Source organism: Ictalurus punctatus, chromosome 19 (assembly GCF_001660625.3).
Source record: "Ictalurus punctatus breed USDA103 chromosome 19, Coco_2.0, whole genome shotgun sequence".
Lineage (NCBI taxonomy): Eukaryota > Metazoa > Chordata > Actinopteri > Siluriformes > Ictaluridae > Ictalurus > Ictalurus punctatus.
Genome location: NC_030434.2, coordinates 23,660,149 through 23,684,136, shown reverse-complemented (window position 1 = coordinate 23,684,136; position 23,988 = coordinate 23,660,149). Strand labels below are relative to the sequence as shown.

Genomic DNA, 23,988 nt, shown 5'->3' with positions numbered 1-23,988 from the left:
TGTGTGTATGTGTATATGTGTGTGTGTGTGTGTGTGTGTGCGCGTCAAGTGTGCCGTGGTGTGGGCTGGGTACTGCTACTCCTGCAGATGTGACCAAAACCGATCTCCCCCCTGAGCTCGGCCTCAGTGCCTACCTTCGCACACACACTGCAGGTAGAGCACCCGGGGGCTAGGAGTGCACACACACCCCCACGCGCACACGCACACGCACACACACACTCACACACACACAGACATCCCCATACACGACAATATACAAACACACACGAATACACACCCATACCCCTTCTCAAAGCCGCCGTGAGAGACCCGTTACTTTGGGCAGGCCCACCAGCCCTGTGCATGTCCGAACTGAAGTGCAGGACCATCCGGGAAAGCAGGAGACAGAGGTAAGCGTTCTGTCATACTCATTTAATCTAGTGCTATGTAATAAAAAGAAGAAACTTCATCACTCGTCACTATTAGACTTAATAATGCAGCTACTGCAGCTCCTAATATACACCTGAAGGAAATTATAGCTCCGTATTAGGCCTTGGATTAAAGTTTAATGTTGCTGCTGGTTGTTCCTGATGCTGTTTTAATGTTCTCGTTACGTTATTTTATATCAGAATTTCAACTGTGAGTATTTTGTGTCTGTGATTAGTCGCTTGAAGCTTAAACCGACAGAATATTAAAATGTCCCCTCATGGAAGGGCTTGCGTTTGTGTTTAACATGTGGGGTCATGGAGAAAATGTGAAACCGAAGGGCAGGATTGCTGAATACATGCAAAAATGTATATTCTTTGTATATATATATATATATATATATATATATATATATATATATATATATATATATATATATAGATAGATAGATAGATATATACGCCACACGATATTTGTGTTTGAATCTGAAAATCAGATTCTCTGACGATCATGCCGTTGATGATGGGGGGGCTTGTGTCGTTCAATGATTGGCAGAGGAAAGTGTAAAATCAATGAATATCTAGAGCTCGTCCTAGAGCCAAGGAAAACACACGCATACACACACACTACGCACACTAAACACACTCATGGGAATGTATAAAAGCCCAGCTGTGTGTGAAGCACAGTCCTTCTTTCAGTGCGTCCCTGCTGAGTTTGATGCTGTCAGAAACAGGACACAGAAAAGCCTCACTTTCGCTGCAGACCAGAAGATTCTGCGCTTTCTGCCACGTCCTAAACGAATCCCCTATCGTTTCTATTTAAAAAAAAAAAAAAAAAAAAGATCATCTTTTCCAGTGGGTGCTGTCATGAATTAAAAACCACAAGGAACAGATTTATATATAATCACGAATACAGAAAGTGTAAAAATAGCAAGTCAACGTGCCAACTTGACTCAAAGATCTGTATGTATATCTATTACAGTGTTACAGTCATGAGTCAATGAGTCCATGGGATTTTTTTCCCCTCCTCTCGGCGCTCAGCTGCCATCCTGTCCACAACCCCTGGTGGAATTTCGAGTATGAGTGCGGAGACAGATTGGGATGTATGCTTATAAAGAAGCTCTGTCAAAGCTTTTTTACTCTCTCTCTCTCTCTCTCTCTCTCTCTCTCTCTCTCTCTCTCATACATACACACATTCCCCTTTTACCAAGCTTTCTCCGTCTCACCTTGAGGACCAGAACTTCATCCACATCATCCACGTCACCTCATCCTGTGCTCACGTCTCTCCTCCCATGTCTCTTCTTTATCATTGAAGTTCTTCACGGTTTAGATGGAGCTGCTCTCAGTTGATCGGTCTCTCAGAACCAGGCCTCATCCACGATCCTACGCTGAAAAAGACGACGGACTAGGTGTAGCACAGACGTGCCTCATTTTATAAACTAATTAAAGGTCTATGACTACATAAAGCAGTTTATTCTATTTCTCGCTTTCATTCGTTGATTACAGCGCCTTGAGTCTCGAGTATGCATACGTATTCACCGTGGCATCATGTGACAGGTTTGACTGGACATGATTGGACATCATATGACGCTTTGATTGGACCTTAATCAACTATTTATGCAATGTCCGAAGATAATTGTCTAGACCAGATCATATTTAGGAGTTTCATAGCAAAGGACTACATACGCACTCACGACTTTTCAGTTTTATTTATTTATTATGATTTTGTTTGTTAAGTCTATTACGTAAAAATCCAAATAATGTCAGTGTGTTACCGATATAGCAGAGGAATAGTGAACACTCAAATATGTAAATTTATGCCACAGCGCTGTTGAATTCTGATTGGTCAGAAGGTGTTGGTTAATTTTCTCTAACAGCAGCTCTGAAATTAGTGCAGCTGCAGAGCACAGGTTTATATTCACTAGCTTGTATATATTATTATATACTATTATATTGTCTAATATATCATTGTTTCTATAGTAACAACTTACACAGATCATTGCATGACAGACACTTCTTTATTTAACAGCAAAATATATGTGTGTGTATATATATATATATATATATATATATATATATATATATATATATATATATATCTTGTTGATATGGTGAGGTTTTGTGAAAAGAGACACGTATTTAACGTTTATGGAAGACGTCTAAGGTGTGTGAGGTCTCTGTAACACTCAAAGGTACGTTTATATAGAAGAAGCTTGACATATATGGTAATGATCTACAAAGCCAGAAATGGGACAGGACACTAAGGCCTACACAAGTGCAATTTTGGATTGAAAAATTCTGCCAATGTCAGTGGATTTCAAATGACACACGTCCTGTTTCGCTTATTCATTTCTAACCACAACAAAGGACAAAACAAGAAAAAAAATAGCTCACTGTCTGAAAATTGCACTTAAGCCTACACCACAAAAATAAATAAATAAATAAATGATTTTTAAAAAAGCCTTGCACAGTTTTAATGAGTACATCAGAGACGGAAAATGACCTTCTATCAACGCACTTGTCTACATTGTGTAAAATGTCAGCGTGCTTATTCAGTTCGGTCGCTGGTTTGAATGGTGAGTGTGGTGCACATTTATGTTGTAGAAGAGTCAGATTCTTCCGGCTGTGAGCACTTTGTTAATGACCAGTGAGAAACGTTTGGTCTACAGGCCCAAAGCCTGAAAACATCTTGTGCATTTCATCTCAGAATTTATCAGACCAATAGAATGTAAATATGGACGGGGCCGTGTCTCAGGTGGTTGAGCGGGTTGTCCACTAATCGTAGGGTTGGAGGTTCGATTCCCGGCCCACGTGACTCCACATAACGAAGTGTCCTTGGGCGAGACACTGAAGGTGTCTCCCAAGGTGTTCCCGATGGCAAGCTAGCACCTTGCATGGCAGCTCTGCTACCGTTGGTGTGTGAGGGAGTGTGTGTGTGCATGGGTGAATGAGAACCAGTGTAAAGCGCTTTGTAGAACTGCTAAGGTTAAAAAAGCGCTATATAAGTGCAGACCATTACCATAAATAACTATAACATATTATATGTCAGATCTGATGACTGGTCAAGAGGTGCGCTGGTAAAATATTATCATTTATACAGTAACATAATAACTTACATTTTGTGTGTGTGTGTGTAAGGAGACGCTTAGTTAACATTCATGGAAGGAGTCTCCCGTGTCAGTCCTTTGTAACAGTCATAGGTAAAGTTGTAACGTTAAGTTTTCAGACATTGACCTTATTAACTTCGAGAGAGAGAGAGAGAGAGAGAGAGGCTGGTGGTGGTGTTTATACCTGCAATGACGTAAGTAATAACAGGAACTATTTTGCCGTTATTCCACAGTGTTAAATGTAACTAGAAATGATACCACGTATAACATGTCTTTTATTAATAAAGAAAACATTGTTAGTGTTTTAGTGAATTGCTGATTATTTCCCTATAACGGCGGAACATGGTGTGTAACGTGTGTATTTCTTACACGCATCGTATTTACTAAAACGATTATCAGCAAGGAAATGAAACTGACAACGTTATACAAAACAGGCTTATGTTTGGTTAGAACAAGTCCATGATTTTGATTTGGGTTCCATCTATTATTCATGTTACAGCATCTCATTCTGCAACTACTTTAAATTACTCAGTAATTACACTGAAACTAATAAGAAAGGTATGTAGGCATGTGTCCAGGGCTTTTATAACGTTAAAATGGCCAAACAAAGCAGCCTTAGCCTCGGCTGACGTCTGGTAAGACTCAGGTCACGGAGTGCTGTGCAGGTTCATACGCAACATCGACAAGATTCTACATGCGATAACTAGGGAATTTGTGCAATAACTGTGTTATTTTGCAATAACTGTGCAATGAATGTGTAACGATCTCGGCAGTAATTGACATTAGTGCAATAGAGTCGGATGGGAGGGTAGGTGAGGAGGGCAGGATGGGATTGTTGTATGTTATTTCTTTGATAATGACTAGAAACCTTGAACCTAGCATGCAATAGTTTGCTCTGAAAAGGGAACAAGTGGGTGAGCATGAACCACCAAACGGTGACTTTAATCATTGCTCCTATGAAAGATTTTTTGGCATCGCCTTTCCGAGATAATAAAGTGAAACCCAAAATGTATACGTTTCTGTAAAGCTGCTTTGAGACGATGTCCATTGTTAAACGCGCTATACGAACCAAATTGAATTGAATCTCCACCAGTTTTAATCTTATAATTGTGTACTAAAAAACTGCCCAAGCAAAAGGAAGATGTAGGTATGCTCTTATTCATTCTTATATTTCATTCGGACAGGTGGACGATAATGATGACGCCATGCAGGTTAGTTTTGGGACTCCTGGTCCTGAATGTCGTTCTGGCTTCTCCCCCAAGATACACCCGACAAGTGGAGCCAGACAACTTCGACGAGGACCTCGAATATTACGATGACCTGACCACGGATGAACCTGAGGTGGGAAAGTGAATGTGCTATGGGTTGTAGGTAAAAAAAAAAAAAAAAATGACTTCCAAGTGAGCGATTAATTTATTAGTCACTTTTTTTGGAGATTAAATGAACATATTTTTGGAGTTATATGAACATATCCGGGTTTACAGTGATGGGACAGTACTGGGACAGATGGATTAAGGTGTGCAATTGTTGATATGGGGAAATTTTTACAGTGAAGAGTTTACACTTCGTAGCATGACAAGCTGAATTACTGCGGTTCAAGACCGGGGAAGGAACAACTGTTTATAGCTGCTATAACATAAGTGATAAGAGGAAATAACTTGTTCCGCGGATGTTCCGCAACAATAAATATAACTATAAATGCATAAATAGTACGACGAATCATTCTTCAATGAATAAAAATGGGTAACCTTGGCGAACCGCTGTGGTGTAAGAGGAAACACTTCGAGGTGTGCTGTTAGAGAGAAATAACTTCGATATGATCACAGTAACGTGTTCGTTATTTTCCTATAACAGAATTACAGATAGTGTTTTTCTTCCGTTCGTAAGAAGAAGCCTTTGTCAAGTATACATTACAGCACAGTGAATTTCTTTTTTTCGAATATCCCAGCTTATATATAACGAGCTGGGGTTAGAGTACAGCGTCATCCATGTTACAACACCCCTGGAGCAGAGAGGTTTAAGGTCTATTAAAGCTCAAGGACCCAACAGTGGCAGCTTGGCAGTGCTGGGGCTTGAACCCCTGACTAGTCACGTAAGAACCGATTCTTATACGATGAGACTGACCAAAATATTCAGGCATGCAGGTGCTGGACTGGGTTCAGGTCTTCAGTCTAATGCCATTGATCTGATTGCTATTTTAGATCAATTTCACAGAGTCTTGAGCTCTACTGACGACCATAGTCCTACATTTGTAAAGAATGAGTGGTTACTTGATGCTGTGTCAATTCTCCTTAGTGGATATTATAGAATCAAGTGACAGTAGTGTGCTTCATTTCAATGCACTGTGGGACAATTTGTGAAGAACAGAAGCACTCCTGATGTGAAGTTTTTACTCCGTTTTCTGTTGTGTACATACTTTTACACATTTGGTATCATCTGAATATCAAGTGCACAGATATTCTAGGTTTGTTCCATGACTCTAGAATAAAAGCTGATTTAATGTAGCTGAGCTTCACTGGAGAGCTTTCTGTGAAAAGTGGGGAATTTCAAATATTTATAGTCTACCCGGTTTTCTGTCGGCTCACTTAATATTCTTTTGGCAGAGCGGTATGGAAAACTCGACATATCCATCTGTTTGGTTTTACTTGCGCGTCTTCAGTTTGGATGCATGCAAATTCTACGAACGATTCCGATCCAAGCGTGATGAATCATGTTTGGTAACTTTTGGATGTCAGTGCAAGTATTTATGCATGGAGGTGTCTCGTACATGTTCGATCTGGCAGATATTTAGTACGCAATAGTCCAAAATGATCTCATCATGGGCTCCAACTCAAGTTATATGTAAAAGATTAGAAGTTTGGGGTAGTTAGGTGAATAAAACTTCTCCACTGCATGTTCAATGGCTCTGATGCCGGGAGTACATGAAGACGCTTATTTTCATTCTTACAGCCAACAACAGAACACTTACAAAGCTTATGAAGCTGAGACTTTCTTCTTATCACTGTAGCTGCTCCAGCGCGGTGAACATGGCGGACTATGGAGGAGCTATGCTAATAGGGCAGAGTTCATCACCAGTCGTGGATGGGGCCTGTTCCAATTTGACGTCACATTAGAACAGAAAACGCGAACGATTCATTTTGAGACACTGTTTATGATTTATGGGGAATATAAAAAAGTGGATTTTTACCATTATAGGGTGGTTGTGTACACACACTGCCGATGGCATAATAGGTCCCCTTTAATGTACTTTTAGTGATAAAAATCTGTCAAGGTTTTACAAATGTTTCTCAATCCGGAATACCCCATTGAAAATAATCCTATTTATAATAAACACACCCATTTCAGCCCAAGTTAATCTAGACTTAATCAAGAGGAAAATCATCTTGATAGCCTATTAACAGCCTAATTATCAGTTTAAAAACATGAATTATAGTTTATACATCAGCTGTCTGTCTATTTCCAATAATAAACAACTATAACTGGTGATAATCGACTCACAATTGGTGCCTTGATTCATTTTAAATCGATGCAGTGATGCAAATGGTCCAATACTTACACCTTAATAGGTGTAACATTGTTAAACCTGCCCTATCTCTTGATGGAGCTCTCATCATCTGGAGGCTACAACCTGGAGATTGCTGAAGATGGTGCCGCTTGAAGTACCATGGAAATGGTTTTGGACGTAAATTCCACATGGACATTCTCGCTGTGGTCGCTGGGACGACGGTTGCAGCGATGTCCTTGGGACTGCGATTACCACATGCAGTTTTACACTCAGGTCTCCTTTAGTGAACAGTGGACTAGTTCAACAAACAGACTTCATATAAACACCATAATGAACTTTCTTTCACTTTCACACTATCCGTTTACCCAGATGAGGACGGGTTCCCTTCTGAGTCTGGTTCCTCTCAAGGTTTCTGCCTCGTATCATCTTAGGGAGTTTTTCCCTCACCACCTCAATAGGGATAAATTAAAATCTGTATCCTGTGTTTATATATTTCTGTAAAGCTGCTTTGAGACAATGTCCCTTGTCAAAAGCGCTATACGAATAAAACTGAATTCTAGTCTGCCAGGCAACTATGAATAAAAAATGAATTGAGAGAATTTTGCCTGGAGGACAGGATTTAAAAATCTCAAAGATGGGAGGAGCCATAGCCTGATCAGGATGTGAGTGATATAGTAGAATAGTATAGTAGATAGTAGTATGGGTTGAAGATCCATTTCAACACACTTTGAATTGTTATGACATGAGATATCCTTGTTTCAGTTTCCTGCCCTGATGAAAATGCAGTAAAGAGAGAGAGGGAGAGAGAGAGAGAGAGAGAGAGAGAGAGAGAGAGAGGGAGAGAGGTTAGGAGGCTAGCATCACATTACATGCATTCATTTGCTCATATGTGGCTCTGCTTTATCTCATTGGTAACTCTTCTGAAACCTTGGCAGGTTTTGTGTGTAACGTGTTTTTCTTAGCAATAAATGGAGGGTTTCTGCTCCAGAGTAAAACATGCAGCTACAAAACACATAGAAGTGCATGTATACTTTGCCACATCCTCTCCTTGGTCTATCCAGAGTTACTTACAAATGGTACAGACTGAAGATTTAAGTGCTTACAGAAACTGTAAGGATGATAACCTGAAAGACTAGAGATTGATATTGCTTTCTACCAGTCCCAGAGTGGTCTAGGTCAAACTTACTTAAAAATAATCAACAGAACATTTAAAATAAATAAATAAATAAATAAAAATACTAAGATGCACTATATATATTGTTATACAACAGTTCATTCTGGTCCAGTAATTTGATTGGTCGAGCGGCTTTCCAAGAGTGCTTATGTTTCCTATAACCTCACTGAGATGTTTCACTGTGTGTATCACTCCGCTCGTCTGTGTTCGCCACGTAATTCCACTTTATTTTTTACTTTGTTCTGATTGGATAAGCAGGTGTACAGGTTTCAAGTCCAGTTAATGTGGACAGTGAGTGTATTCACGCTAGACTCTGACATGATTCTGTGGCCTTTGGTTGCAATAATAAAGGTAGAATTTCATCATAGCTCTCAAGGTAGAGGGTCAGAAATAATTCCGAACTAAATATGTTTTGCGCAAAATAATACTGGTCAGACTTTTTCATTCATTACTATTTGTAACTATTTGTACTATTGGCTGTATTGTTTGACCAGAGTTTACCTGCTATTGATGACTAAATAAAGAGAAGAATGAAACAATCGTTCCATCAGATATCTAACTCAATGTATTTAAGAACTTAAAGAACCAACAGGATTCGAAAACCTTTGACATGTTTGTCTCGCACCTCTGGGGTTGGGGGTTCAATCCTGCCCCTAAGTAGACATAATAAAGTTGGCTAGTTTTATTGCTAGCTTGTGGAATTAATATGTTTTTTGTGTGGTTTTTTTTTTAAACACTGAGAAATGTGTGACTCATACTGCATTGTTTTGCTCTTAACAGTCTTGTGTTCTGTGAACTCGGATTATTTCACTTCCTAGCTGCGTATGAGGATTTATATTAGACTATATTATATATAATGATTTAGCATCTGTGTATATTTTGGCTGTAATGTGTTGGTTCTCTGGTTTATTTTAGCCTACGTTTTGTTTGTTATTTTGTTTGTTTGGGGTTTTTTTTTGGGGGGGGGGGGTTGCTTCTCGTCTCCCCACAGACATGTGTGTTTGCACTGGGAGGGGGAGGTGGGGGGCTGATGGTCAGGAGGTGGAGTAGATTTAAAGCTAACACAGAGTCAGGCCTTGTTGTCTCTCGAAAGCTTTCGGTGTCATTACACTGAAACTCCAGTTATAGTATACATATTAAACACTCGCTAAACCTTTAGCAGTGGAATTTATGTAGGCTCGAGTTATGATCTTCTTATAAGCCATGCTAATCACTCAGAACGAGCATGGTAGTTTTAGTATCTTGTGATGGCTTCACCATTTTATCGTTGAGAAATGCCCGAACTGTTTCTTATTACTCTGTGCAAACGAAGCACTGTGCTTCATGAAGTAAGGATTTTTCTGCCTCCATGTATGTCTTGGTTCCACAAGGACCATTCACATGTCGATGATAGAATCGGCTTTTCGAGCATGTGTGAGATGGACGTACGCTGCAGAAGGTGGTTTCATGGCGCCACATTCTGGTGTGTGGTGTAACTGCAGACAGAACGGAGGCTTAGAACCCTGAACTGGATCCCATTTCCTAGATCATGTATGCATTCTTCTGATTTCTGTATACATTTTATTTAGTGAACTTTTTTTTTAATCATTTACGTGTAGTACGAGCCAAGAGCGTGACCAGTCCAGCCGTTACGCCTCACATCTAAAGCTCATTAACATTACTGGGTGTGAGACGGTGTGCCACTTTAAAAGTATGGATGGTCTGATAGCTGAGATAATGGTCCTCCCTGTGCAGTTTCAGTGACCATTAGGCGTGTGAATGTGTCTCTTGTTGAGTTCTTCTTACTTGTTGAGACAGGCAGCCTTTTCAGATGTTTAAGGAGTCTTGATGTCTTAGGGATTCCTGAGCAAACCTAGCAGGAAGGAACTCAAACAAACAAAGTCCATACCTTCCATGGAAATCTCTTTATACAAATACAATCATTTATATAGCACTCTCTCTTTCATGGAAATACAATCTCTTTCATTTAATTGAATTCAATTCCATTCAGTTTTATTTGTATAGCGCGTTTAACAATGGAGATTGTCTCAAAGCAGCTTTACAGAAATATATAAACACAGGATACAGATTTTAAGTGTGTGAATTTATCCCTATTGAGCAAAAAGGTGGCGACGGTGTCGAGGAAAAATATGAGGAAGAAACCTTGAGAGGAACCGGACTCAGAAGGGAACCCGTCCTCATCCGGGTAACGACGGATAGTGTGAAAGTAAAAGAAAGTTCATTATGGTTTGTATATGAAGTCTTTTTGTTGAACTAGTCCACTGTTCACTAAAGGAGACCTGAGTGTAAAACTGCATGTAGTAATTGCAGTCCCAAGGCCATCGCAGCAACCGTAGTCCCAGCAACCACAGCGAGAATGTCCATGTGGAATTGAGGTCCAATACAATATATACATATACAATAATTATACTCAACATGTCAAAGCGCTTTATATATATATATATATATATATATATATATATATATTATATATATATATATATATATATATATATATATATATATAATTATTATTATTGTTATTATTGTTTTATTTTATTTTTTAAATAAGATGAGGACAGAGGAATATAAATAAATAAATAAATAAACAGACAGCTAAAAAAAATTAATCTAAATGTTTAATTAAAGCTAAACATAAAAATCACAGAAAATATCCATTTTAAAGAGAAGATCAAATTAGTAAAACAATCTAAACGTGTTAAAATCTCGATATGTTTATCACAGTCACAGATAAACCCATTTGAAGTAGGATTGTAACCTGGATTTAAATCATTAAAAAAAAAACATTCAAAGAACCTGCGATTCTAATAACCTCTGAAATACTAGAGGAGACATAAAGGTGTCTCGCGGTGGATGAGGTACAATTAACCCATGGTACTGACAATAAACCTGCCTCAGCTGAACAAAGTGCTCAAGATGGGATCAGTAAGATATACGGAAGCTAAACCGCTGAGAAATTGACATGTCATTAGCAAAACTATGGAGTGATATAAAGCGAAGGTTCAGTTACCACCCCAACAGTGATTAAGTGTTTATTAAAGTGTTTTATTCCGCTTTGAAAGCAAGTACAATATTTGCTTATTAAACAACGACAGATTATAGCTTTTATCCATGTCTAGATTTTAGTTATGTTTAATGTTGTGGAACGTCCACAAAACAAGTTAGTTCCTGTTCTTACTTATGTTACAGCAGCTAAAAACAGTCGTTTCCTCACCTGTTTCTCTCTTGAAGTTAATAAAGACAAAAAGAAAGTGTCACGTAGCAGAGAAACTGGAAAGTGTAAACTCCCCTGTCCTGAAGACTTTCCTGTGGTAGAAAACTGACTGTTACAAAGTACTGACACTGAAGACTCCTTCCTCCTGTAGCGTATAATAATAATGTCTACGATTTATTTTAAACACATGCCACTTTTTTTCAATTTTATTTTAGACCAGATTTAATAACCTAGCAAACTTAAAACTGACTTAATTGAGATACAGACACCATTCTCAGACATATTGGCCATGGCCCTCATTTCGAGAACTGCTAGCATAAAAATTTGAGTATACATGAGTAAATGAAAGACAGTCCCAAGGAAAGTTAAAGAAATCAACAAGAAAATGACTTAACAGAAGGTTTAAAGTATCTGATATAACATACCTAGGCATCAAAATGAGAGAAAATGACATAATGCTAATAATCATGCTAATTAAGCTAATCTATTTCAGAGGTAAAGCCACTAGCAGCTGCTTAATTTAGTAGTATATTCATGTGTGTTTGAATCATTTTTCTTTACTTTTTCTAATGACAAGAGACTAATGTTTATGAGTAAACTGTCATTGTTGCTTTATTTCAAAGCAATATTCAGTGTTGGTTAGCATCAAGCAGCTAGTTAGCAGACATTAGCTAACTGTTGTTGGAAAACTAGCTAGTTAACGGTTAATTTTTCAAATATAGACTGGCAGTTTCCTCAACGGAATGTAAATTTTTATTACAGTTCTTTTTCTTTTCTTTTTTTTTTTCTTTTTAAAAAAAGACCAATTAATAGTTGTAACCATTTTATGTACGTTTTTTAATACAGTCAGTCAAAGCATTAAAGAGTGATGTGTCGTTTGCAAGCGAGTCGACTCTTTGATTCGGGTCTCTGACTCGGCTCTTTGTAAGTCAAAGTTAAAGCATAGAAACGGTTATACTCGATTAAAGTAATCTTATTATTCGAATTAAGTATTTCTACTTTAAAAATATACAATACCAATTAACAAGTATCCATAAAATAAAGTACTTTAATTAAGGGTTTCTGTGTCACGTACCGTGGGTGGAGACGGAAGCAGTTGCGGGTGACAGAATCAAGGCAGAATAATCCAATAGGTGAGACAAAGTTCGTAGTCGTGAAAACAGGCAAGGGTCAGGCGATCAGGCAAACAAACAAAATGAGGCTAGGCAGAAATCGAGGTAAGGGACGTAAACACTGGTCAAAACATTTAAGCAAAACTTACAAGAATACGGTTTGGCAAAACAGCAGAGAGCAAGTCTACTGAACGTATTACTTTGCAAGGTCTGTTTGCTTCCAAAATCTCTTAAGTGCTGTGGTGAGAGTGTGTGTGTGATTGGATGCAGGTGTGTGCGATTAGAACTCCGGGGAAGGCGAGCGCATGCGTGTGTGGGAAGTGTAGTTCCTAGCGGCCATGTTTGTAGTCAGCGGTGCCTCCTGGGAAACTGAGTTGTGGCTTGGCTGTGATATGACAGAGCCCTCTCCCGAAGGGCTCACTCCGGGAGCAGAGTCCTTTCTGTGTCTATCCCGGGGTCGGGGTCCTGGATGTTCAGGGTGTGTTGCGTTGAAGTCTTTACATAGCTGCGGGTCCAGGATGTCTTGCGCCGGCACCCAGCACTGTTCCTCTGGCCCCTATCCCTCCCAATCAACCAGATACTCCAGCTTACCCCTGCTGCGCTGCAAATTTAGGATATTTTTGATGAAGTAGGCGGGTTGCTCATCGATCTCGAGTGGGACAGGAGGGGTTTCGAAAGGCACATCCATGGCTAGAGGTCCCGTGATGATGGGCTTGAGTCATGACACATGAAAGGAGGGAGCTATGCGACTGTGTCGAGGTAGTTCCAAATGGTAGATGACCTCATTGATCTGCTTGACGAGCTTGAATGGCCCTGTGGACCATGGGGTAAGTTTCTTGCAGCCATGCAGCTGTCTTAAGTCTTTGGTGGACAACCAGACCCTATCACCAGGCTGGTACTGTGGGTGCTCGCTGCGGTGATGGTCAGCCTTGAGCTTGTAGGTGCGTGCCACTTGGACAAGGCACTGGTGTGCGCTGGCCCAAATCTGCTCACTACTCTGGAACCACTGGTCAACTGCTGGTGATTCGGTGGGGTTCGCATTCCAGGGGAACAGTAGAGGCTGGTAGCCTAGCACACATTGGAATGGTATGAGCCCTGTGGCTGAGTGACGCAGAGAATTCTGTGCGTAGTCGGCCCAGGGGAGGAATCTGCTCCAGTCCTCGGGGCTTGAGGCACAGAATATCCTAAGGAACGAGCCAATCTCCTGGTTCACTCATTCCATTTGGCCATTGGCTTGTGGGTGGTAGCCAGATGTGAGGTTGATAACAATCCCCATCTTCTCCATGAAGCTGGATCATACCCTGGACATGAATTGAGGTCCCCAGGAATCTCTGTAGCTCCTTCACAGTTAATGGAGTAGGCCATTCTACCACTGCCTGCACTTTACCTTGGTCCATGGTGACCCCCTCAGGACTGATGATGTACCCCAGAAATGAGATGGTGATTTAAAACACTACGCTCTCCTGATGGAGTGCGCTGGTCTGGAGGGTGAGTGGATCTGTACAATGGGAGACAGCCCCCTTCCCAATAGGGGCCCCATCAATGGCCTGGATCTTACGTGGCTGGATTAGTGGATGAACGGGTATGTTGTACTGCTGTACTGTGTTCTGATTGATGAAGTTCCCCGCCTCTCCTGAGTCAATCAGCGTCAATCAGCCTGAGTGTTCCACTATGACAGGTCGCACAAATGTAGGTTGAGATACGATCGGGGTTGAGGGACCCGAACTCACCCCTGTCTGATGTGGTTTAGCCATCTCGCTATCTCCTAGGTCGCAGTGCTGCTTGAGGGGGCACTGTCTGATGAGGTATCTCTCCTCACCACAATAGAAGCAACGAAACTCGCGACGCCGTCTCTCTCTCTCCTCCGCATTGAGCCGCGCACGCCCCAGCTGCATGGGTTCAGTGGGGATGCCTTGCACCGCAATTGCAGCATCACTGCGTACTGTGCGGCGGCTCTGTAGCAGGCGCTCTAGGCGGATAGCCAAGTTAATGAGTGAGTTGAGGGTGAGTTGGTCATCACGACAGGCCAGCTCTGTCATTACATCTGGGTTCAATCCATGGCGAAACATAGTCTTGAGAGCTGGCTCGTTCCATCCACTCCTGGCAGTGATAGTGCGAAATTCTAGGGCATAATCTGCAACACAGCGTGCACCTTGCTTTATGGTTAGCAGTTCCTCCCCTGTCTCCTTGTTATCCGGAGAGTGATCGAAAACCAGCCGAAATCAATCTGTCAACTGTTCCAAGGACGTGATGGTGCTGCTTCTCTGCTCCCATTCAGCCGTGGCCCAGAGTAGAGCTCTCCCGGGTTAACAGCTCCATGAATTGGGTGATTCTCCGGGTCTCCGGCATCCCTGGGTAGCTCGTGAAAAACAGGGAGCATTGGCTTGTGGCTTGGCTGTGATATGACATTCTACTTGAATACTATACAACACTGGTTATATTGGCCGTGGTTTTCATAATGTAAACAATACTCAGTGTCAAATATGACCATTTAATAAATGACATATGAGATTGTACTGTACGAACAGAGATTTTAGTGATATTTAGACTAAAGAAATTTTCCTAAGTTAAGTTTGATGACATTCAAATCACTTGCTATAGCATAGGTTCCCAGACATTTTGAGCAAATGAGCCCTTATGGACGTTATGAAATTTCTGTGACCACAAGTCTAGATGACTTATTTAATTTCCAGATTTATAATTAGCACTTCATGTTTTGGCATATTTTTTCATGCACAGTTTCTTGACCTCTGTTGTTCCACTGAGTCACTCAAGGTTGTCAAGGAACTAACGGAGGAAGACAGATGCTCCATTCTTACACTAGTGTACTGTGTCAATACAGTGGAAAAAGCTTCAAATAGCAAGTAGATTCTTAATTTAAATGTGGCGTGTTAAAGTGTAAAGTTTTCAACAACAAAAAAAATTTTTGTAAAAAATCTGTTGTCATAATTTGTAAAATAAATGAATCATAGCTTGGGAACTGCATTGCTATAAGGTGCGATGACAGAAGATGTTCACCAAAGTGAAATGTCCTTTGCCTTTAATTTTGACCAAATGATGATGCAAAACCTAATCTCAACACATTTATTGATCGGCAATGGGATTGGCTATGATGCAATTTCATTTGGGTGTATATACTATACACAGAGTTGATGTAGAAGTCCCCAGACTGTGCTATCCATAAACCAGATTGGCAGAGCCCCACCCTACAACCTGGACTATTAAATTTTTCAATTCAATTCAATTTTATTTGTATAGCGCTTTTTACAATAGACATTGTCTCAAAGCAGCTTTACAGAAATATCAACATGGTGTACAGATATTAAAGGTGCGAATTTATCCCAACTGAGCAAGCCACTGAGTGGCGACGGTGGCAAGGAAAAACTCTCTAAGATGTTTTAAGAGGAAGAAACCTTGAGAGGAACCCGACTCAGAAGGGAACCCATCCTCATCTGGGTAACAACAGTTAGTGTGAAAAAGTTCATTATGGATTTATAGACTAGGTCTCAAACTGCTAGGACTGAGATTTCAATCAGGTCCCTTAGAGAGGGATCGATAGATGCAGATTGGAACGATCTTTCCAATGGAAGCATCAAAATGGCTGAAGCATTTTAAAGCCATATGTGATATCTCATCAGAATGGCATCAGTGCACCTGCATTGGGTGCTTGGGCAGTATACTGAGTGTAGCACTTGGGATAGATTCAACTCAGGATCAGGGTCTAAATATGCCAGCCTGAAGTGTTGTACCAACATCGGAATCACTGCACAGTAAGCTAAGAGATGACAGAACTGGCGATTGCTTCTCTGATATGTTCAATGCCAATAATGGATACACAGGAGGTATTCTTCCAGGTAGCATAGACAGACATGGCTCGTTAGCCACTCAGAGCCAAAGATGTGTATACTTATGCCTGAAGGAAAAAAAAACTTTACAACGTGCTAGCAAAATGTAGCCATTGCCCTGCTAGTTTTCAGACAGCTTGACATGTGGACTCAACAGGGAGAAATAATCATGAGCAACCAGGCACTCCGGTTTCCTTGCCCAGTCCAAAGACATGCGCTGAAGGATGACTGGCATTTCCAACTTGTCCGTAATGTGTCAATGGGTGTGTGAATGTGCGTGTGATTGTGCCCTGTGATGGGTTGGAGAACCGAATCAAAGAGATTGTGCCTTGTGCACCCCGTCCAGGGTGTCCCCTGACTTGTGCCCCGACTTTCTTGGGATAGGCTCCAGGCTCCCCCGCAACCCTAAGATAAGCGGCATGGAAAATGGGTGGATAGATGGATGGATTTACCTTTCTTTTCTTGCAGATAGAGATTAGCCCTGTGGCCCCAGATGAGGACAATGATCCCGAAACTGAAGCCTCACTAGAGGGAGAGGAAGAGGAACCAAAATGGGAACCAGAAAAAGAAAGTGGGCATGAGGAAGAATTACCTATAACACCTTCGCTCATCCCATCAGGCTCTGGAGTACCAGGGGTTTTGTTGGGACCAGACACTCCGGGAGGTCTGTATTACACCAACCCATTCACCCACACACACACACACACACACACACACACACACAACACTGTCTTACCAGTACTCACCATCATAAAAATTGCTTAATATCCATTTAACTAGCATTTTGATTAGTTAAATGTTTTTTTATATATATATATATATAATTCCTTAACCCCAATTTCTTACAATGCATCACCTAAACCATTGCTCCCATCATCTCTAACTGTCTAAACTTAATCATTGTCATCATGCAGTTCTAATCAGTCTCTTAACACCTAATCTTGTCTCTAACAAGAGGAAGAGCTGCGTCTGCGTCTGCGTTCTGGAGGTTCTGGGGATAGTGGAGCATCAGGGATTTCTGGAAAGATTCCTGATGCTAGAGAATACCATTCTGGGGAGCCTCTGGGATCTGGAGGTTCTGGGGGCTTGGGTTCTGGAGGCTCTGCAGATGTAAGCTCTGGAAATATTAGTTCTGAAGGCTCTGTAGACCTTGGTTCAGCAGTCTCTGGAGATCTTGTTTTAGGAGTATCTGGAGACCTTGTTTCAGGAGTATCTGATGACTTTGTTTCTGGAGTATCTAGTGGTTCTGTCTCTGGAGTATCTGGAGACCTTGTTTCTGGAGTATCTAGTGGTTCTGTCTCTGGAGTATCTGGGGACTTTGTCTCTGGTGCATCTGGAGACTTTGTTTCTGGGGTCTCTGGAGACTATGTTTTTGGAATGTCCGGAGACTTTGTTTCCGGAGTATCTGGAGACTCTGTATCCGGAGTATCTGGAGACGTTGTTTCCAGAGTATCTGGAGACTTTGTTTCCGGAGTATCTGGAGACTTTGTTTCCGGAGTATCTGGAGACGTTGTTTCCAGAGTATCTGGAGACTTTGTTTCTGGAGCCTCTGGGAACCTTTTTTCTGGAGATTCTGGGGACTTTGGCTCTGGACCCTCTGGGGACCTTATTTCTGGAGATCCTGAGGAACATATTTCTGGAGATTCTGGGGACTTTAGCTCTGGACCCTCTGGGGACCTTATTCCTGGAGATTCTGATGAACATATTTCTGGAGATTCTGGGGACTTTAGCTCTGGACCCTCTGGGGATCTTATTTCTGGAGATTCTGAGGAACATATTTCTGGAGATTCTGGGGACTTTGGCTCTGGACCCTCTGGGGTTCCATCTGGAGAAATAACATTGCTTCCTGTTGGAGGTCAGTACTATTGACTGTAGTGGAAACTGCATTCTGTACACCTAAAAACTGTGTACTCTATAGTGTAGAATGTGATGGGTTTTTACACTATTTGTTGCCTAGTTGTCTAGCTGGCCAGGTGAATGGTTTCTATTCTGATATTTAACTTCTTATTAATTGTTACTGCTCAAGTGATTATCATACTGTCAGGCCTCTTCTTGTGTTATGGGGCTTTAATTGATCTCTTACTGCATCGCCTTGTCTTTACCAAGAGGAGGAGATCTACGTTACAGTTAGCACTGGCCCCGAAGAAGCTTTTAAGGAGCCCGTTTCTGGGGAATCAGGGGTACTAGAGCCACCTCTACTCCCTGAGGAGCATGTGACTTCAGGGCCTCCTGAGGAATCTGAGGTTCCTGAGGAATTTGTAACAATCATCCCTACTCTACTGGAAGGTTAGTACTTCACTTGCCCCGTAGAGATCATGCTGTTAATATTTGCAACTTGGTAGCACAACAGCCTGAAAAAGAGCCATGGAGTCATAGGCAGCCCAACAGGCATACAATGGATCATTTTAACCATTAAAATAATATCCTTGTTTCATTAAGTAACGCTAACACATTTACTATACAGCATATCTACTGATACATGATATTTTCCTCTTCTCACAATCCTTTGTGCTTCATTTAACTGGCTGTGATGGGTTAAATGTGTGTTATTTGTGTTCCATTCATGAACTTCACTGCTCACTTTATCTCTTTGTTAAACTCTGTGCTAATCCTTCTCCTAACATCATAACGTTGTGTGTAACAAGAGGAGGAGCTGTTTCCCACCACCCAGACCCTACCCCAGGAGGGGGCTGGGAGTACAATGGGTTCAGGGCTACCTGACCCTGATGTTGATGACAATGAAATTGAAGTCCATGAAGGTTAGTGTCCTACCTGTTTATTGTGCATTTAAGGTCAACCAACATGAATATTGTGAATTGCAACAACCGTACAGAATTGATCAAAAATAAAAGAATATTCCACTAAGAGATATGCACACTACGATCGGTAAGGTTTGTACACTTTCATTATAACACATTATGTCCTCTGATTGAAATTCTACACTGTTTACATGTATTAATTGGAACAGCTCTTTGAAACAGTCCATAATCTCAGACCTGTTATTTGTGAGGTTAGCCCATATTAAAAAAGTCATAACTCTGTAAAACAACTACGGATTAGTAAACCAGGTATTATATATGCGCATCACTGTTTGTTGTCTTTCTTGTAAACACCTCCGTGAATGAATGTATGCATAAATCATGTGTTTAAATGTTTAAAATATAGGGGCCAGAACACATCATGAAAATTACAACATGTGGCCCAAACTAGCTTTTATTTCTTGTTAGCATTGTCAAATTTTAAATGTCAGAATGCTAGTTTAGGGCAAATTCTTTTTGAAATTCGCCCTCTAAGATCCCCACTTGGGCTGCTGTTTACTTTTCCCCAGCTCCCAACACTGCAATGCTTACCAGGGCTTCAGTGTTCTTGATTGTTTGGTTAAGGTATATTGCACTTGTATTGAAGACAGCAAAAACATGGACAATCCAGGGTTACCGAGGACCAACTCTGGAAACACTTCTATAGGTTAATTGCTTCTTCGGTTGCATTATTTGATTCGTATTTATGTCTTTGTTTCTTTTTTTGTTTTGTTTTTTGTGGACACCATCTACTGGTTTGGTGGCCAGGTCTGCCCACCTGCCTGCTGTGTACCTGCCTGGTAGGATCTGTGTACTGTGAAGATGTGAAGTTGGTGAACGTGCCCCCTCTTTCCAAAGATACCACTCACTTCTACGCCCGCTTCAACAGGATCACTAAGATCAACAAATCAGACTTCGCTAACATGAGTATGTTTACTCGAATATTTTTATTACATTTTTTTTTTTTTTTTGCAATTATGGGAAATGTTATCGCAAACTAAATATAATTTATTGCAGCACTATTGAGTAGAGCTGGGCAATATGACAATATGACTGTATGAGTCCACAATTGTCCACAATCCTCTGATTTATACAGCTTTATATGAAATATGCTTCACTATTAGTTGAATTCTCTCTTGACTTCTCTCTAAATGTTGTGTTTTTTTGCTTTGCATCATAAAGACAAACTGAAGCGGATCGATCTGACAAGTAACGCCATCTCGATTATCGAAGACGGCGCTTTCTTCGGCCTACCCGCTTTAGAGGAACTGGTAATACGTGAAAACAGTGTGGCTCAACTCCCAGCGCTGCCAGTCACCATGACCCTTGTTGATGCCAGTCACAACCGCCTGGGCAGAACCGGTATCCAGAACGAAGCCTTCAAGGTAAGAGGGAAGGGGAAAAAAAAAAAATCATGATACTGTACGAGCAGGTTATGGGTGCAGGTTCAAGTAATGCTTACTTTTGATCGTTTCTTAGGTAGTGCTTACTAGTCTAACAAGTTATTGTTTCTATAGAAACAACTTATAGTAACACAGAAACTTGTTTGACAGACCATCCATATAAACTAAGACGAATAATAATTGTATTTAAATTAAATGTATATTCGTCAGACTCCAGTCTCCGGTATGAGCCCCAGCTTGTAAGTTTTCCAGTGTGGGAAAGTCTTCAGGAGAGAGACGTTTACGCTTCTTAGAAAGATGATTTGTATGGGGGGCACAATGGGGGGCTTAGTGGTTAGCACACTTGCCTTGCGCCTCCGGGGTTACAGATTCAAATCCCACCTCCGCTCTGCATTGGCAAGGTTTGCATGTTCTCTCCGTGATCCAGGGCTTTCCTCTGGGCACTCCAGTTTCCTCCCCAGTCTAAAAACATGTGTAGAAGGCATTGACATTTCCAAATTGTCCATAGTGTGTGAGATTGTGCCTTGTGCACTCCATCCAGGTGGTTTCCTACACTGTAAAACCGGATAAGTTCATTTAACTCCAAAAATTTGAGGAAACTAATTACCTCAAGTTGATGAATCAATTTCTTTAAGCCAAATACACTTAAATATAACAAAAATGTATTTTAATTGTTTGAGTTAAATTTATGTTATATTTAAGTGTATTTGGCTTAAAGAAATTGACTTATCAACTTAAAAAATTTGAGGTAATTAGTTTCCTCAAATTTTTGGAGTTAAATGAACTTATCCGGTTTTACAGTGTGCCTCGTTCCCCAAGTTCCCTGGGATGGGCTCCAGGCTCCCTGTGACCTTGTGTAGGATAAGCGGTATGGAAAACGGATGCATGGATGACAAGTTAATAAGATTTATTTTATTTTTTTTAATTCGTATTAACTTTAAGAAAGAAAAAAGAGAGTCTCATGAGGAAACAACTGTTTATAACAGGAACTAACTAACGTTTCAGAAACTAGCATTTCCGGGACGTTTCATTCCTTATGTGATGTACTGTATATGGCGTAATTCTTGAACCAAATTTCTCACACGAGTTACTTCACATATAAACCTTGATATTAACGATAGCACGAGAAAAACTCATCAAAATATTGGCACTGTTCCGTGATACTAGTCTTGGTATTGGATGGGAAAGCACAGGATAGATGTATGTGTGGGATGATCTGTCTGTAAACATGCTGTTTCTGCATCGTAGGACATGACAGGACTACTTTACCTCTACCTGACGGACAACGGCATCGATCACATCCCTGTTCCTCTGCCTGATAGTCTCCGCTCTCTGCACCTACAGGTACCTGCACTCCCACCTCACTACTGCCCCCATGTGGACACTCCATGCGAAAGTGTTCATTTAAAATATTTTTAAGCCAGGTGTGATTGTGGTCCTTCCTATTGTCTTTAAAATCAGACTAAGTGGACTATATATATATATTTTTTGCCATATCGTATTGTCTACATCTACATAAGGGGTAAATGTAGATTTACGCTTGGATTTAAATCTGATTTCGATTTTTGTTACATCTAAGTCTTCTTTAAAAGTCGCACACTTGATTTGAATCCTCAGAGTTCACTGGCAGACACTACACAATCCACACTAAAGAAAATTATTAATATTATATTAATATCATTTCAATCGTTTATTTAAACGGGGGGGTGGGGGGTGGGGGGGGATAAGAATGGCCCAAAACACATTCTCCAAGTGTGGTCCTTGATTTTAAAAAAAAAAATTCAGATAAACAATTTTAATTATAATTACATTTATTACAGAGTTCTTATAGCTGTTAGCAGGTTTGAGTTGTTGAGTTGAATTGAATAGATTTATTCCTAATGTGGAAAGTTCAGGAACGAAGCTCTATGGTTCTGACACGTAAAATAGCCAGGATATTTCCGTACACGTTTACGTACTGAGCTCGATGTTGGAAAAGTCGAAATATATATTTATGTGGAATTTAGTTTACAGTTAAAAAGCAGAAAAGTTTGAGCTGTTTGAAGTGTCTTTTAAATCAAGACGGTTCGAGATGCACGACGGTTATTTCATAAAATATAACATGCAAGTTGCGAGTTGAACGATGCGCTACAGTAAAATGTGGCCTCCTGGGATACGGCCGGAGTCTTGTGAAGGTTTCTAAATGGATGTGAAAAGTAAAGCATTCACATTGTTTAATTGTTTAAGTAACGGGGGTCGTGCTGTTATAGGAAAATTATCAGCAAACGGGTGAGGTGACATGAAGCGGGGGCTACCGGTCCACCCCGAAGTGGGTATTATCCGAATAACAGCATGGCCGTAACGGTTTTATTCCTCTTGTACCACAGCAATTACATTTAGATTAAAGAAGGACACGTTGTAATTTTTTTTTATCCATTTATAGTTACAGCTAACGTCGTGTAGCAGCTGTAAACGGCTGCTGTCGTTCCCTAAGCGGCCGCCAAACTCCGGCATACTCCTCTGACACTGGAGACTCCTTCCAAAAATGTTAAATGAACTCGTCTTATTTAGAGGAAAAATTCACCATACGGATAACCGCACGCGTGGATTAATATAAAGCTGAGATGTGTAGCTGCTGTTAGAGACGATTCGTCAACCCCATCTGTAACTGCGCTGCGGTTGTAAGCGTTTTATGAGACATAAGCCGTAGACGTGAAAGTACGTTGCGGCAAAAGATGGAAAAAAAACCCCGGATATTAATATTTTATCTGTTCCTCAGAACAACAACATCCAGATGATACATGAAGACACGTTCTGCAAACGGAACGACTTGAGCTACATTCGGAGGGCGCTGGAGGACATCCGCCTGGATGGCAACCCCGTCAATCTGAGCAGAACTCCACAGGCTTATGTGTGTTTGCCACGTATTCCTGTTGGTGCCCTTATTTAAAACACACACACACACACACACACACACACACAAAAGTTTCCAACTTTTTTTTTTTTTAACTTTGGGCTGGAGTAAACACGTGTATGAATGCCTGTCTTGTACAAGAGGTTTTCTGTGCACACACACACACACACACACACACACACACACACACACACGTGCAATAAACACACATCATTTAACATGTTTAAATGTTAAATATGACAAATTAATATGATGTGTAGGTGAATATTTAAGAACAGTCAGATCCATGAAATCTGGAAGAAAAAAAAAATAATCAAAAATTTGGGACGGGAGAAAAATAAAATTGGACAGTGCATATGCAAACTCCTTATTTAAAAATAAATCAAACCTTTAATGTATTTTACTTGTTTTCCATTTTGGACTGGTAATGATAAGCAGACAAATTAAATGTGTTTTGTAAAAAAGGGGGAAAAAAGGAAAGAATAATTAATAATAATTAATAATAATAATAATAATAATTAATAATAATATTA

At 40.5% G+C, this 23,988-nt stretch overlaps 1 protein-coding gene across 1 annotated transcript; it reads left to right on the top strand.

Moving 5' to 3' along the window:
- The first annotated feature begins 52 nt into the window (after window positions 1-52).
- On the top strand, window positions 53-23,675 carry epyc (epiphycan). Its single transcript, XM_017494767.3, has 10 exons — window positions 53-389; window positions 4,696-4,852; window positions 16,830-17,025; window positions 17,317-18,216; window positions 18,468-18,647; window positions 19,007-19,120; window positions 19,928-20,086; window positions 20,342-20,544; window positions 21,811-21,906; window positions 23,321-23,675. Exons 1-10 carry the CDS (start codon window positions 343-345, stop codon window positions 23,489-23,491), a joined length of 2,223 nt encoding a protein of 740 aa, XP_017350256.2. The 5' UTR covers window positions 53-342; the 3' UTR covers window positions 23,492-23,675.
- Window positions 23,676-23,988: the final 313 nt, after the last annotated feature.